The sequence below is a fragment of the Neodiprion lecontei genome, chromosome 2 (genome assembly GCF_021901455.1).
Source record: "Neodiprion lecontei isolate iyNeoLeco1 chromosome 2, iyNeoLeco1.1, whole genome shotgun sequence".
Lineage (NCBI taxonomy): Eukaryota > Metazoa > Arthropoda > Insecta > Hymenoptera > Diprionidae > Neodiprion > Neodiprion lecontei.
This window is the reverse complement of record NC_060261.1, coordinates 39670530-39684171: the sequence shown is the minus strand read 5'-3', so window position 1 is coordinate 39684171 and position 13642 is coordinate 39670530. Positions and strand designations below refer to the sequence as shown.

General features: G+C 37.7%; 1 protein-coding gene across 1 annotated transcript in view; it reads right to left on the bottom strand.

The window, feature by feature from the left end:
* LOC107224814 (serine/threonine-protein kinase tricornered) overlaps positions 1-13551 on the bottom strand; it is a 121798-nt gene extending 108247 nt beyond the window's left edge. The window contains exons 1-2 of the mRNA XM_046731663.1: positions 13410-13551; positions 8336-8478 (exon numbers count right to left, since the gene is read on the bottom strand). Coding sequence (XP_046587619.1) covers positions 8336-8478; positions 13410-13411 — 145 coding nt within the window. The 5' untranslated portion in view covers positions 13412-13551. The remainder of the gene's footprint in view (positions 1-8335; positions 8479-13409) is intronic.
* Positions 13552-13642: the final 91 nt, after the last annotated feature.

Here is a 13642-nt window from a genome sequence, read left to right as displayed (position 1 = left end):
ACGACAGGTTATTTACAGTTTTTACAGGGACCAGAAATTATTTCAAGCTTTCATTAAAGCAGCGTAAAATTATCTTACACGTGGTATAACTTGTTTATACGCGATGAAAATTGACTTCTTTAATCTCGAACGCATTATCCGAATGGCCAATTAATCCTTACGTTCCTTCGAAGCGAGTTGCGTACGTACAATGTAAATTGAAATTCGAGTTCTTAGCAATTTTTACATAATCGAAAAAGTCTCACGGTCATAATTGTAACGTGGAGACGGTGCGAGAAATAGACCGTTGTAATCATGGCGAAATTATCGCAAAGACCCGTTGCACTGTTCCGCTTGTCAGAATGGAGAAGCAACGAACGTGATACCAACGCACAAGTCGTAGAAAAACAAAACGTGACGCGTGCAAGTAAAAATCGCGCTGGTATATTCCGAGGGATTGAAACTGGTTACAGAGAAAGTCACGGTTCCGTACAGAATGCATACGATCAACAAAAGATCCCGCGGTTGTGAACGGTGACCTCAAACCGCGAGTCTATAAGGCTCAACTTAACCCAGCCTAGCAGAGGTCAGTGTGATCAAAGTGAAGGCTGGTCCGTTCGCCTTTCAGGACAGAATAACTCAGAGAGTGGTAGAGATAATGAGAGGAAAAAAAAATAGAAAGTCGAGTTTTTATCTTCGTTTAACGAAAGTTGTCTTCGGGCTGGTTTTCGCACACGTGCGTTACTCGAGGCCCAAGTCGAGTCCTCGAGTTGATCACGAGAGGCGTGAAACGGAGATGATCGTGGGTGGATGGATAGTCGGTAAAAACGCGAGACGTTAAACTTATGTTTTTTAACCCCCTCTCCCCGTACGATTGGCGAGAGATGAGAAGAGTGAGGAAAAATTTAGTTTCATAATTGTAACAGGGTTTGACAAGTGCTCTCTCCGCGCGTCGTTAAACGATGAAGATAATTCCGAAGCTACTTACGTAGTACGGCAATGGTTCAAAAAATTTTGTATACGTATGTGTATGTACGCAAGCATTCGACCCGACGTAATATCCGTTGGTAGAATTTCACGCGATAAAAATGTCTTCGCTAATTTTATGTTCCCCAGGTAGGCGTTTCGCGTTCGTCTCGTCTTAACCTACCGCCGCATGTGCAGTAATCGATCAACACGGTTTTACTTTGTGTTATAGGAACGACTGGCACGGTTGGACTAGTTCCTAACTCCAATAAGAAGGATAAAGTCACGCGATGGATAGATTAGAGAAACGGAAGAGATTAAAACTGCAGTGCAAAAAAAATTGAAGACAAATTCGAGCGAATGAGTAGCTGTACAGTTAACGAAGAAACGCAAAGTGGTTTGATGGACGGATGGATGGATGGATGGATGGATTTCTATCGGATTAACACAAAGTAAATGCAACGTCGGGACGAGCTGGACGGTCGGCAATTAACATTGCCGAGACATCGTGTCATCTACTCCTTCAGATGCCGCTTATAGACTCAATTAGCATTTGCCACGCAATGGATGCACAGACCATAATGGTGCGGTACGAATTTCACGTACTCGGCATAGCGGCAGGATCATCGAACCGCCGCAACACCATCGTTCATGGCGCCAATGCCGCGTAACGTGGTGCATGAGCTTTGAGCTTAGAGCTTTGGTTCACTAATTGACGTCTTCTTGCTAGAGAGATTTCAATTTTGTCAAACGACTTTCCGCGTTATAGATCTTGATATAATTCATGGGTTTGTACAAGAAAAGAAAAGATCATCGTTTGGTATCGAGTGTGATTATGAAAATGCAGCAAAAGACATTGTGCTTGAATAAATTTGATAAACAATATCAATCCGGTGATGTAAAATCCCAAGGAATTTTCCGCAGTCGCGTGAAACAGACTCGATTTTGGAGCTGTTTAAATCCCGTAGGAGTGCAGGAATTGCTCTACTGCAATAACAATATGAGTAAATTTCATGGTAGGTATCGCGTAAATGATAAAGGGGATGTCTGAGATGTTTTCGAAGCCGTTATCCTGATCTACCGCATATATTTATATACTCGATACTTATCCTCTAATACACTTATGTGTGTAGGACAAACATAGGTGTATAATATGTATAAACTATCTAAACCACACGAGTAAACACAAATATATGTATATATATGCACTGTATGCAATCCGAGTTACGCGATTTCTCTGTTATAAAGTATAGAAAGAGTATCGTTTTTTAATATACGTTCGTCTTTTACCGTAAAAGTTATTATATCTCTCATAGATGTGCCATTAACACGTGTCTAACATGTATAATAGCATACTAATTTCAAAAGAAGATACTTTAAACACCCTTTACTTTATAAATAATTGGTGGTTACGATTGCAAAATCGAATTTGACGTACATTTTGGGAACGACGTTTGTAATATTACACACACACGCACGCATAATATTGCTTTGGGTGAATCATCGATTCAGCGATGAAATTCATTGGGGTATAATTTTGATGTCTTCAAGCTGTGAAAACTCGTTCCCAAGAATTTTACTGACAATTTTACTCTTTGGGATCATTATTATTATTATTATTATTATTATTATATTTATACAGATAACGAATTCCGTACAGATAGCTCAACTGCGACAGTATTTGTTACTAGAATATATGTATCTTACATACTTTGCCTTAAAAAGAAAATTCCTCGACATTGTAAGGCTATACGTTACAAAAATTTCCCCAACATTACTCGAAGAGTTTCACTGAGCGAGTATAAGATATATAAATTTCTCTGCAAAACTTTGACGAGAGACCTGAGCACGTACATATTTCAAAATTTTCTACAACGCTACGGTATAAAGTAAAACTTGCGAAGCTTGAAATATTTGCTTATGCTCTCACCGTTCAAATATTAACAATAGTAATTATTTGCTGCAAAATTGATTACAATGGTCATCTAACAAAGGAAAATTTTGAAAAGGTTTATAAATAGACGAAAATAACGATGGAAAGTGTTTACACTGAGTTTCCAAGCGCGCTGTTACACAGAAAATGAATAATCGCCGATGAGAAACCGGCGGTGTTTAAAAATCTAAACTCTGAAACGTTACACGGTTACGTTACGCGTATCTTAAAAACGATAGCCTAATTTCGTTTAAAATTTACGCATGCCCACAACGCACGATTCATTCATATTATAATTAAACAGTATATTTTCAAAGCGATAAATCACGTTCGTTATCCGCACGACGATATTCCAAGGCTATCAACACCGTTTACATCCGGGTCACGCTTCATTTTCGAGGGCCTGCACGAGCACCTATACCTATTACTGTAATGTATAAAAATTCGTCAAACATTTGATTGGCGTTCGTCGATTGCATCAAATACGCACGGCTCGCCAGCCCGACAGTTTCAAGCTGCGCGTATTATACACACATCATAGTGTTTTGAATTTCACGGCGAGTAGATAGCTTGTACATTCCATATGTATGTATAATGTGTGTGTGTGTAAAATAACGACGTATGCTTCACGTGTAACAAGGACGGCTGCAGTGGATGTACACGTGTATAGCTGTATTTTACGTCTTATGTACACTCGACGAAATAAAAGAGTAAAAATAAAAAAAAAAAATTAAAAATATATCGTAAAAAATGAATAGAAAGAGAATATACGATACGGGTAGGTACCGAAAAAAAATAACCAACGGCGTCGTTAAAATTAATTATTTGCGCATAGGACACGCGCGACAGGGAAAAAAATCTGCTGCTGCCAGCCTTTTAAAATCGCCCAAAAGCGTCGTCTACTTCCATTCCTAACTTATGTGGTACGTGTAGGTATAATATGTATGGACGTGCGTAATGTACACTAAAAACGGCGGGACACTGTGCGAATCAGCTATAAATGTATAGTTCGGAATATAGGTAGATATTGATAATTGTTTATGCCGGGTAATCGATTCTTTCCCGTTTTTAATATTCCGCGGTATCTCTTCTCTATGATTCTGATTTATAAACCGTATAATGCACCATCCGTGCAAGTAATGTAAAATTTTTAACAAATCACTGAAAGTCCCGTATAATACGTTATATTTGTACGTGTATATAGCCAGCTGCGCTAGCTGTGTGAAAACACTTTGGAGAAAATATTGGCAAGATGCGGTCTGATTGATTAATGATTTTATCTAATAAACCGCTATCGCGGCTCCGGCTGAGCGGTGAAATTTATTTACCCTATAAACCGATGACTGAACTCTCGGGATTCTCAGGGTGGTTGAAAACTCGGTTATCCGCAGCACAGAACCAATATTCGATATCGTTCGCTCGCTACTTTTACTGCGGAGCGAGCTTGATTTATCGGGAAATAAAAATATAAAAGTTTTACCTTATTATTATACCTATAATACAAGTATAATAAAATGAATTTCATTTGAAACTACTGAGTACCGGTATTTTTATTATTTTTTTTTTTTTTTGTGTTTACGGAAATAACGGTAGTTCAACCTCATTTCAAAATCTACCACCTCCCACTTGATATAACTCAAAATGCATGTCACAAACATGAGTCATGCAACAATCAACACACGAACTTTTTACTCTCCACATTTATGAAATATCATCGATGGGAAAATAATAAGTTTGTTTATAATTTAGCGAGATATAATTAATCAGCCGTGAAGAACACGTTATTATTCTATAACTCGTAGTTTGATGTTCGCACATCAATGGCTCTGCCAATATGACATCTACGTGTTAAACCCACCTTACTTATACATCATGCAAGATATTTTTTTTTTTTTCTCATCAACGGTGCACGATGAACCGTCTCATCTTTGCATACGCCTTGTTTCGATAGTCAAAAAGGAAAAGAAAAAAGAAATAATTGAAAAAAAATGACTCAAATACGAGAATCAATGTAAGATCAGCAAAAATTAGAAGTAAAATAACTCCGATATGGTTAAGACAATTGTTTTCAAATTTTACACTGACGTTAAAAATAAAATTGAGAACAATTTGTATAATTTTCATTGACCCGCTAAGATTTTTACCGACACGTATATAATATATAAACGCACTGCGTCTCCTTTATTTTAGCGCTATTTGGGAATCAACGCCGTATTCCGGCAGCCCTGACTTGGCGTAAGTATAGAACTTTTTTCCTCATTCTTATTTTTTTCCTTTGATCTCCATCGCACGACCGGCAATCATTTATTCAAGCAAAAGGAAACATTCGATTCGTTACAAAAGTATAACGAAAGAAACTATCAAAATTGCAGAGCAGGTTATTATTGTCGTTTTTTATTATTTTTAATACACACACACACACACAATATGTAACCGCGATTTCGTCTTTCCTCGTTTTTCTTCTCTTCTATTTTTTTCGTTTCTACACACCTTTCTCTCAATTTTACAGGCATCTCCTGCACCGGGCACACATGCAAAAAAATCCAGAGAGTGCAAACGTTAACGCGGAGACACACGAATGACGGGCCAACGAGTGTGATATCATACAGAGTTGAGAATATCGAAGGTGTAACCCTCGTATATAATACCAGGATGTACAAATGAGCGGTCATATTATAATAAGCGAACGTTTTGACCCAGATCTAAATCGATATGCAAATCGTGGATACAGTTGGAAGACCTTTCCGCGAGATGAGTTTTCTTTTTTAATTTCTCGTTCTTTCTTTCTTTATTTCTTTTTTAACATCCGTCGAGCACGACGATCTGCCGCGTAAAGGCGGAAGATAGTGCCGGGTCAGGAAGTCGAAAATGCGGCGTGACGATGAGAAAGAGATACGGATTTAACCCGGCTTCTGAAAGTTATAATATCCGACCAGCCGCCGATCTCGACGTTATATATCCTGTCTTTCAAAGTTTCAACGAACCTTATTGCGGTAGGTATAAGGTACATATATACCTTACTACTTACTTTACAAGTTCAATCTTCTTCCTCTCTTTACGCTCTATTTAAAAGTCGAACGGTTTCGTATCTCAAATACGCGACACGGACTCTGTCATTGAACCTGTCTAGAATATTACCCGTAAGAACTTTTATCGCCGTTTTTCGTTTAGAGAACATTTCTGAAACACCGGTTGCCAGATCACTCGTCTCGTGCGTGTATGTACGATTTTTCAATTTATTTTCAACTTTCGAGATTTTTTACAGGTATTTAATTAACACTGATTGTAAAACATGTCTTCGTCAATAGAGACTTACCCAATTAATGAAGAAAGAAAGTAGAGTGAGTTGTATATATATATATATATATATATATATGAAAAAAAAGATAAATAAATAAATAGACACATAAATCAATTTATCTGATACGGAACAGCGCTTTCTTGTGTAATTGGAAAAAAGGATCAAGACATGCGCGAGCGACTTCAAGTACGATGGAAATAAAAAGAACGACAATTTATATATGTAACTAATTTCAAACCCGAACGCATATGTAGTTCAGTCAGTTGAAAAAGTGCAAAGTACATACCTATACTGATGTATTATACATCCATATGTACGTAGGAACAATTCTCGTATGTATGGATGTAAAAATCGATGAAGATTATTATACCAGAGGAAGAAGAAAGTCGCGCGATGCGGACAAAAACAAAAAAAAAAAAAAACAAAAAGAACGTAATGTAATTTCAAAGTTTTTTTTTTTTTTTTTTTATAATTATAATACGGTTGTCCTCGCACGATATTGTTGCACGCTGTATACTGTGCGTAAAGAAAGTGAAGCGAAGAAGAGAATTTATCTGAAAAATATCGTCAAACGTAACGCATTCATATTATACCTTTCGAGGTTATCTAAAATCACATTTCTTCGCAGCATATCTACCCATTATACTTGAGAGCATTAGCGGCCCATCAGAAAACTAGCTTAAGCATGTATAGTGTATACACGTACGTACATATACGTATACCTAATATATAATACAAGATATTCGATCTGTGTACAAGAAGCACGCAATCAACCCCTCGCACACTAAAAATTCCCGTGGCATGACTCTCTTGACAAACTTGTGATTAACATAATAATAATAATAACAACAACAACAACACAGAGAATACAGAGAACACTCGAGAGAAAAATGCGGCCACTGATTTCGTGACTAATCGTACCTCTGCTTATTTATAAAAATATCGGTCCCTTTTTGAATCGGAAAATAGAATGCTTGACTTTTTTTGCGATAAAAGAAGCATTCGCATTGTGCAAAAGTGCATCACGCATTAAATGAGTTGGCAAAAAAATTAAGCAAAAACAGAAGAAAAAAAAAAAAAACTATAAATATAGGAGCCCCCTTTCTTTCCTGTTTTACAGGTATTAGAATAAAGTTTCGAGATTCGATAAAAAAAATCCGAATACCGGTGCAGGCTTTCGGATCAAAACGAATGGAAGAAATAATAGATGGAGATACACGAGAAGATGGCGAAAAATTCGTCGAATTTCAGGCTGTCTGGTTAAATCTTCTTCTTATTTTCCGTCTAGCTATGTATCTACGAGAGTTCATCTTCGTTGAACCTGGGCGGTCAGAGTCTGATCTTCGGCTTTAGGAGGAACGAAACGAAACCAGTTTCCCACGATAAAAATCAGTGGTAATCCCGTACAACAACAACACTGAACGAGGTGTACAAAGCGACGATAGTAAATCGGTATAGTAATTGCAATGGTATTATTTTCTAAGCCATAAACAAGAAGAAAGAATTTTTGGTTTGACAAAAGATTTTTTTGGAGGTGGTGAGAAAAGTAATTATTTGTCAAGATATTTAAAGATTTTACGAAATATACATTACAATTACAATAACAATTTAGAATTTTATTTAGAAGTCAAGGAAAAGTCAAAATTCAATTTCATCTTTCGTATTATTATCTTGAAAAATAAAAATGTTATATACGACATTCACGCATCGGCTACAGCTGGTATTTCTCGACTTTCAAACAAAACATAATGTATAGTTTCATCTTTGCGCAATAATCATCGTTTCGAAAGACTTAAAAAGAAAAGTTAGCTAGTTGTTGAATCAACAAAATTTATATCGCAGTTTACATACAGAGTGAATTTCTAACGACTGCATGGTCCGTGGTCTGCTAAAATTCAACGGAATCAAGTCCACGTATTACAAATAAAATGTCGCAGTTTTTAACAAAAATTGTATTACGTCAACTTTTCCAGTTGATGTATAAAAATATTCCAAAAATTTTCCAGGACTTGATCAGCAATTTTTGATCCCCAGGATGATTACAGGATTTAAGAATGTTTAAGGAACAATAGACACCGCGTACATTGTACACGATGGACACGTATCGTAGCATCATAATTTACGCGAATCGCAGGCGAGTATTATGATATCCTTACCTTCTTGATTGGAGTTCGGATTGGGATGCGAGGTCGCACTAGGAGGCGTCGGAGCATCGTCTTCGGCGACGCCCATCGTCGTTGTCAATCCCGCGGTCTGCTTTGGCTGATGAAACGACTCCACGTCCGTCGCCTCTTCGCACCTTGTTGCGGCGAAAAGCAGAAAGAAAACCAAACAATGAATACAAATATACGGTATAAAATTAGCGAAGAACGGTATAATTGGGACGGTAAACAAATCACGGCTATATGGATACAGTACGTATAAAGCACGTATAAACCGGAAGAGTTCATCATAAAATGTGTATAATCGGGGAAATCGAAATACCTATAATACACGAATTTCATTTATATTTTGAATTTTCTTATTGTCTATTACGCCGTTATACAAGTGTTGCAGATTTTTCGAAATATCACAAGCTGCATGGAACGGACTACAATTATAATCTTAAAAACTTCTTATCTTAATGAGACTGAAACTAGCAGCCAAAATTAGCAGCGAAACGTTTTAATGTCCGAAAGTCAAAATTTTGTGAAACACCTTGAACTCCTGATACATTTACAGAATTACTAGGATCAAACTGAACTGCATTTTTCTATTTCCAAAAAGTTAACGCTGGCTGCCAGTTTCAGCTTCATCTTATCTTATATGTAACGTCTTATACGGCTATGTAGTTTTTCAGTTTTTGTTTTCTTCATTCTTTATACAGAGGCCCCTCTTATGCCGCAGAACGCGCCAGCGGTGTGTGTGCGTTGTATGCAAGGTGTTCATTTTAGCAGATATGTATGCATACAGTCACTGCACATATAAAAAGAAGGAAGGAAGGAAGGAAGGACGGAAAGCGGGGTTCCTGCACACACACATACACACTGAAATTGCAGGCGTCACGTTATAGCGTAGGTCGGTCGCCGTCGCTGTGCGAGAGCAAAAGATTATTTCTTTTGATCATTTTCATGCTTCCTTGAACAGAATGAGCTCGCCACCAAAGCCCCTATACGTAGGTATACCTATCCTCTTTCTCTCTCTCTCTCTCTCTCTCTCTCTCTCTCTCTCTCTCTCTCTCTCTCTCTCTCTCTCTCTCTCTCTCTCTCTCTCTCTCTCTCTCTCTCTCTCTCTCTCTCTCTCTCTCTCTCTCTCTCTCTCTCTCTCTCTCTCTCTCTCTCTCTCTCTCTCTCTTTTGTACTTCCTTGTGTGGGTGTTGGTCTGAACGCATGTACATGCGTGTATATTAGGGTGTTTCAGGAAAAAATAATTCGCGACTTTCCACCATGGCACCCCCTAAAAGTTTGTTCAAGTTAAAAGAAAGGTTCCAGCAAAATATGAGCATTCTACGTTATGTGGAACATCACGTTCAGTACACTTTTACAAATTTTTCTAACTTCATGAAGAATCATCAATTTACGTCCCTAAGAAGACCCAAACTTGTAATATTAAACCTCCAGTTAATGTATGAAAATTGCAGCTGACGATATTTTCATTACTAAGTCAATCTCATAAAATATTTATAATTTAATATGAACTTTTAATATAGAAGAAGATTCCCGGTTGATATATTGTTGTGTTATGGATCGTGATCTTCGGGTTGAATATAAGTGTCAGGAAAAAAATAATAATTGAGATGCTACAACGTGTTTGAAAAACATGAAAAATTACAAGGAGCGCGATCTTCCACATAACGTAAAACGCTCATCTTTTTACAGAATCTTTCTTTTGACCTGAAATAACATTGGAGGGGGTGCCATGGTGGAAAATTATTTTTTTCTGAAACACCCTGGTGTACATTATACACGCGTTTCCACATCATGGACATAATTTAGGCACAGTTAGGCGGCAAGAATCTCTTTCTCCCCTGCATCAGCTCAGCGACCGTAATAATCGGGCCTAAATGTACTCTCTCTCACTCTCTCTCTTGGAACCCGCATATTCGCACGTTGTATCATGTTTTTACGTGACAAAGCGCACCCCTAGTTTTGACGATTTGCAGAAAAAAATAAATACCAAAAAATCACGTTATGCCGACGTGGATAAATTACTCCGTTCATTATTCGACGTGACATCATATCTGATACGTGCAAATAATGTAGAAGCAGAATATTATATGACTGTAATCGTGCGTTTTATTACTCTCAAATTAATCTCGCGAATAACATTATAAACCTGCCGCAATAACAATCAATTATGTGTAGAAAATAATAACTCTCTATCGATCCGTGTAATATTCATAACAAAGAGGTAATATTCATCAGTTATTCACTGACCACGGTGAACAGACTAATTAGTAAACCGGTCACCGAAGCCCGCAAAACGTACGTTACGCCGTGTGGAATGTTTTGCGGAATTTTCCAAAGGCTATAGGAGTGGGTCAATCCATAATGAAGGCGGCCGGAAACCGATCTGATCGATTTTTATGCAATTAGTGACGTTACATATATAGCTACAGCTGCGTATAGAATGTTCGAATCAAATTTCAAACGATACGAAGAAAATGTATATTTTTCCATCAAAAATATGTTCGACAGTATTAGTATGTTAATTAATAATCGCATGTGCCTGTATACATGTAATTAAATCAACTGCAACTTGTTAATTAAATTAAATTTTCCCGCATCTTGTAAGGAGTGTTATAAAACATAGATCGAATTTTTGTGGAAATTAGTAGAAATTATTAGTTATTAATGAAGCTGGGTCTGGAATTTCCCTAATTGCAACTGCAATTATCGAGTTAGCTTTAGCCAATATTCGCCAAACCACTGAGAATTAATTCAATAGATGGTACCTTAATGACTCAATGAGCGTTAGACAGGCGGAATAGAATATTGAACATCGAATATCCTCCCGCTGCCTGTACTGTAAGAGTTTTATTTGAACATATTTGAAAGCTGAAGTAGACGGGAAAAATATCACAATCGCGGATTATTATAAGAGTGGAAGAGAAAAGCTGCAACAACGATTCTATAATCACGTCACGAGGCGCGTAAAATACAATCACGTGATTTACCAGCAGCAGCAGCAGCAAACAATTTTGACAATACGTTTGATAAACGGCAAATTTTACTTACGAGAGCTTGAAGTTTACGCTACGAATTCTGGATAATACCGGCCGACGATGAACCAGAATTACGAGTATCCGGCACTTTGTGTTTATATACGCCGGTACAGAAGCAGCCGCAAAATAAGCTGAACGAGCTGCTCCTCTGAGAGTCAGAAGATTCCGATGGATACTTTTTTTTACCTTCTGCGAGATCGATCATTTTTTATTAAGAAATATTGAAATTAATGTTGCTGCAAATGTTGATATTACGGGACTGCAATTACTACGCGAAATAAATGTTATTTGATCGTTTAATTAGAAAATCATTTTCAATTTGAGAACTAGAAAAAAAAAAAAAACAACTAGACGATAAATACACCATGCTTTGCTTCGTATCTTCGCAAATAATGTTTTACAGGAAAAATATCCCACAAGTTCTGTCCGTCGGACAATGCGAGGAGTGCAGGGACGAGTTTTTGCACGAGCTTCAAGGGCATTGACCCGTATACATATATACTGCGGCGCCTACGACTCTAATGCACTGGTCTAAACGCACGTACACAACTAAAATTACCTTAAATGGAAGAGGAGTCGAAGAGTTTTTGGTCGTAAATTATATGAACCGTATTGTAGCAGTAACGACACACCGATGATGATAGTAATGATGATGACTATGATGACGATGCGTGGAGTTGTTATGAAACTGATAAACCGAGGTTTCGTTTGTAATTTCGATGCAGCTAGCTTTTTATTATCGGCGCTGAAACGCGTCGCTGAAAATCGAAATTTTTTTTCAATTGGGAATTTCGGTACATCGACTGTGTGATGATTAGATTAACAAAACGAATTAGTGTAAACCGAGCGTATATTTTCTCCGAGCGGGAAGATTCTTCAATCGGAAAATTTAACAAACTTGAGTCTCTATTCACTCTCGGAAAGTTGGAGAAGCTTTGAAACGGGAGGCATCGATATTCGTTTAGCAGATGTTAGGGAAAGAATTAAGGAAAGTGTATCGGATGTGGTAAGATAAAACTTACGTGTCTGATATTTCGACCGCATAGGCGGAAAGGAAAAAGGTCGAAAACTCGATCTCGTATACAATAATAACTTCACCTTCTCTCTTTTATTTCCAAGATATCAAAAACAGGGATATTGTATACTGAAAATTGACAGGCCAAGACAGAATTTTCGACGTCGTTTGAAAAAATTGTGAATGTAATTACATACACAGGATACAGACTTATGTACGTATCTACGTACGTACGTCAAACCCGCATTTACATTCGACTCCTCATTCGTGCAGGCGTCTAGTTTGACTTACCTACGTATGCATAGGTACTTTAAATTCTAGTCTTCGTGTACCTGAGCGTCTACGATCAGAATAAAGACCCGAGTTTCGAAAATGGTATAGGTGGGTATTACATGTGTGCATTGTATACAGTAACAGGCGAAAAATGACAGTGTGCATACGTGTTTACCTAAAAACACGCCTATAAATTGCCTCATTATTTTTTGCGACAATGGTATCTATCTGGCCATGTGCGAAAAAACGACAATCAAGTTTTGTACGCGCGTCTGTCTGTATAAAAAATGACGTATACGTAACGCTATTATTGCAGAGATTGCGGAGTCGCGATTGAGAATAACGAGATGAATCGCAACGCGGTAAATGGCAAACAATTAACCGTGCTGAGTAATAAAACGCGAAACAACCAAGCTGCTGCTAATCAAAATGCGTTGTCGAACTCTCGGTACGCGATCTGTTACATTTTCGATAGCAGAAAAGGAATGAGAATAAGAATAAAAAGAAAAGATTGGTAAACCGGTTTTTTACGCACAAACATCAAAGAACAAAACCCGCTGCAGGCTCTCTCCGACTTTTCAGCAATATAACATGACCAGTTTGACGGTTCCAATATGGAACTGTGCCATTTTTAAAGCGCGTTGGTTATTATACAGAAGATGTTTTTTTTTCCAACTAGTGTAAACGTGAGTCCATAAATATTATATTACGTATCGATGAGGAGGAAAGAGATACTCACATTTTAACACATCAACACGAAGAGTTGGCCGACATTAACGAGGGTTGAATGCTTGGTTGGCGAAGAACGAAGATTTCCGTTCGATTCCCTCGTTAATACGAAATCCAAATAAATATGCAAGAGGGAGAGGTAACTGAGACACTGTACTGTGTTTGTATTGTGTATATCCACCTGCACCTTTTCCTCCTCCTTCCTCCTCCTTCTCAAAGCCGCAACACTTGGCAAATGTCCGA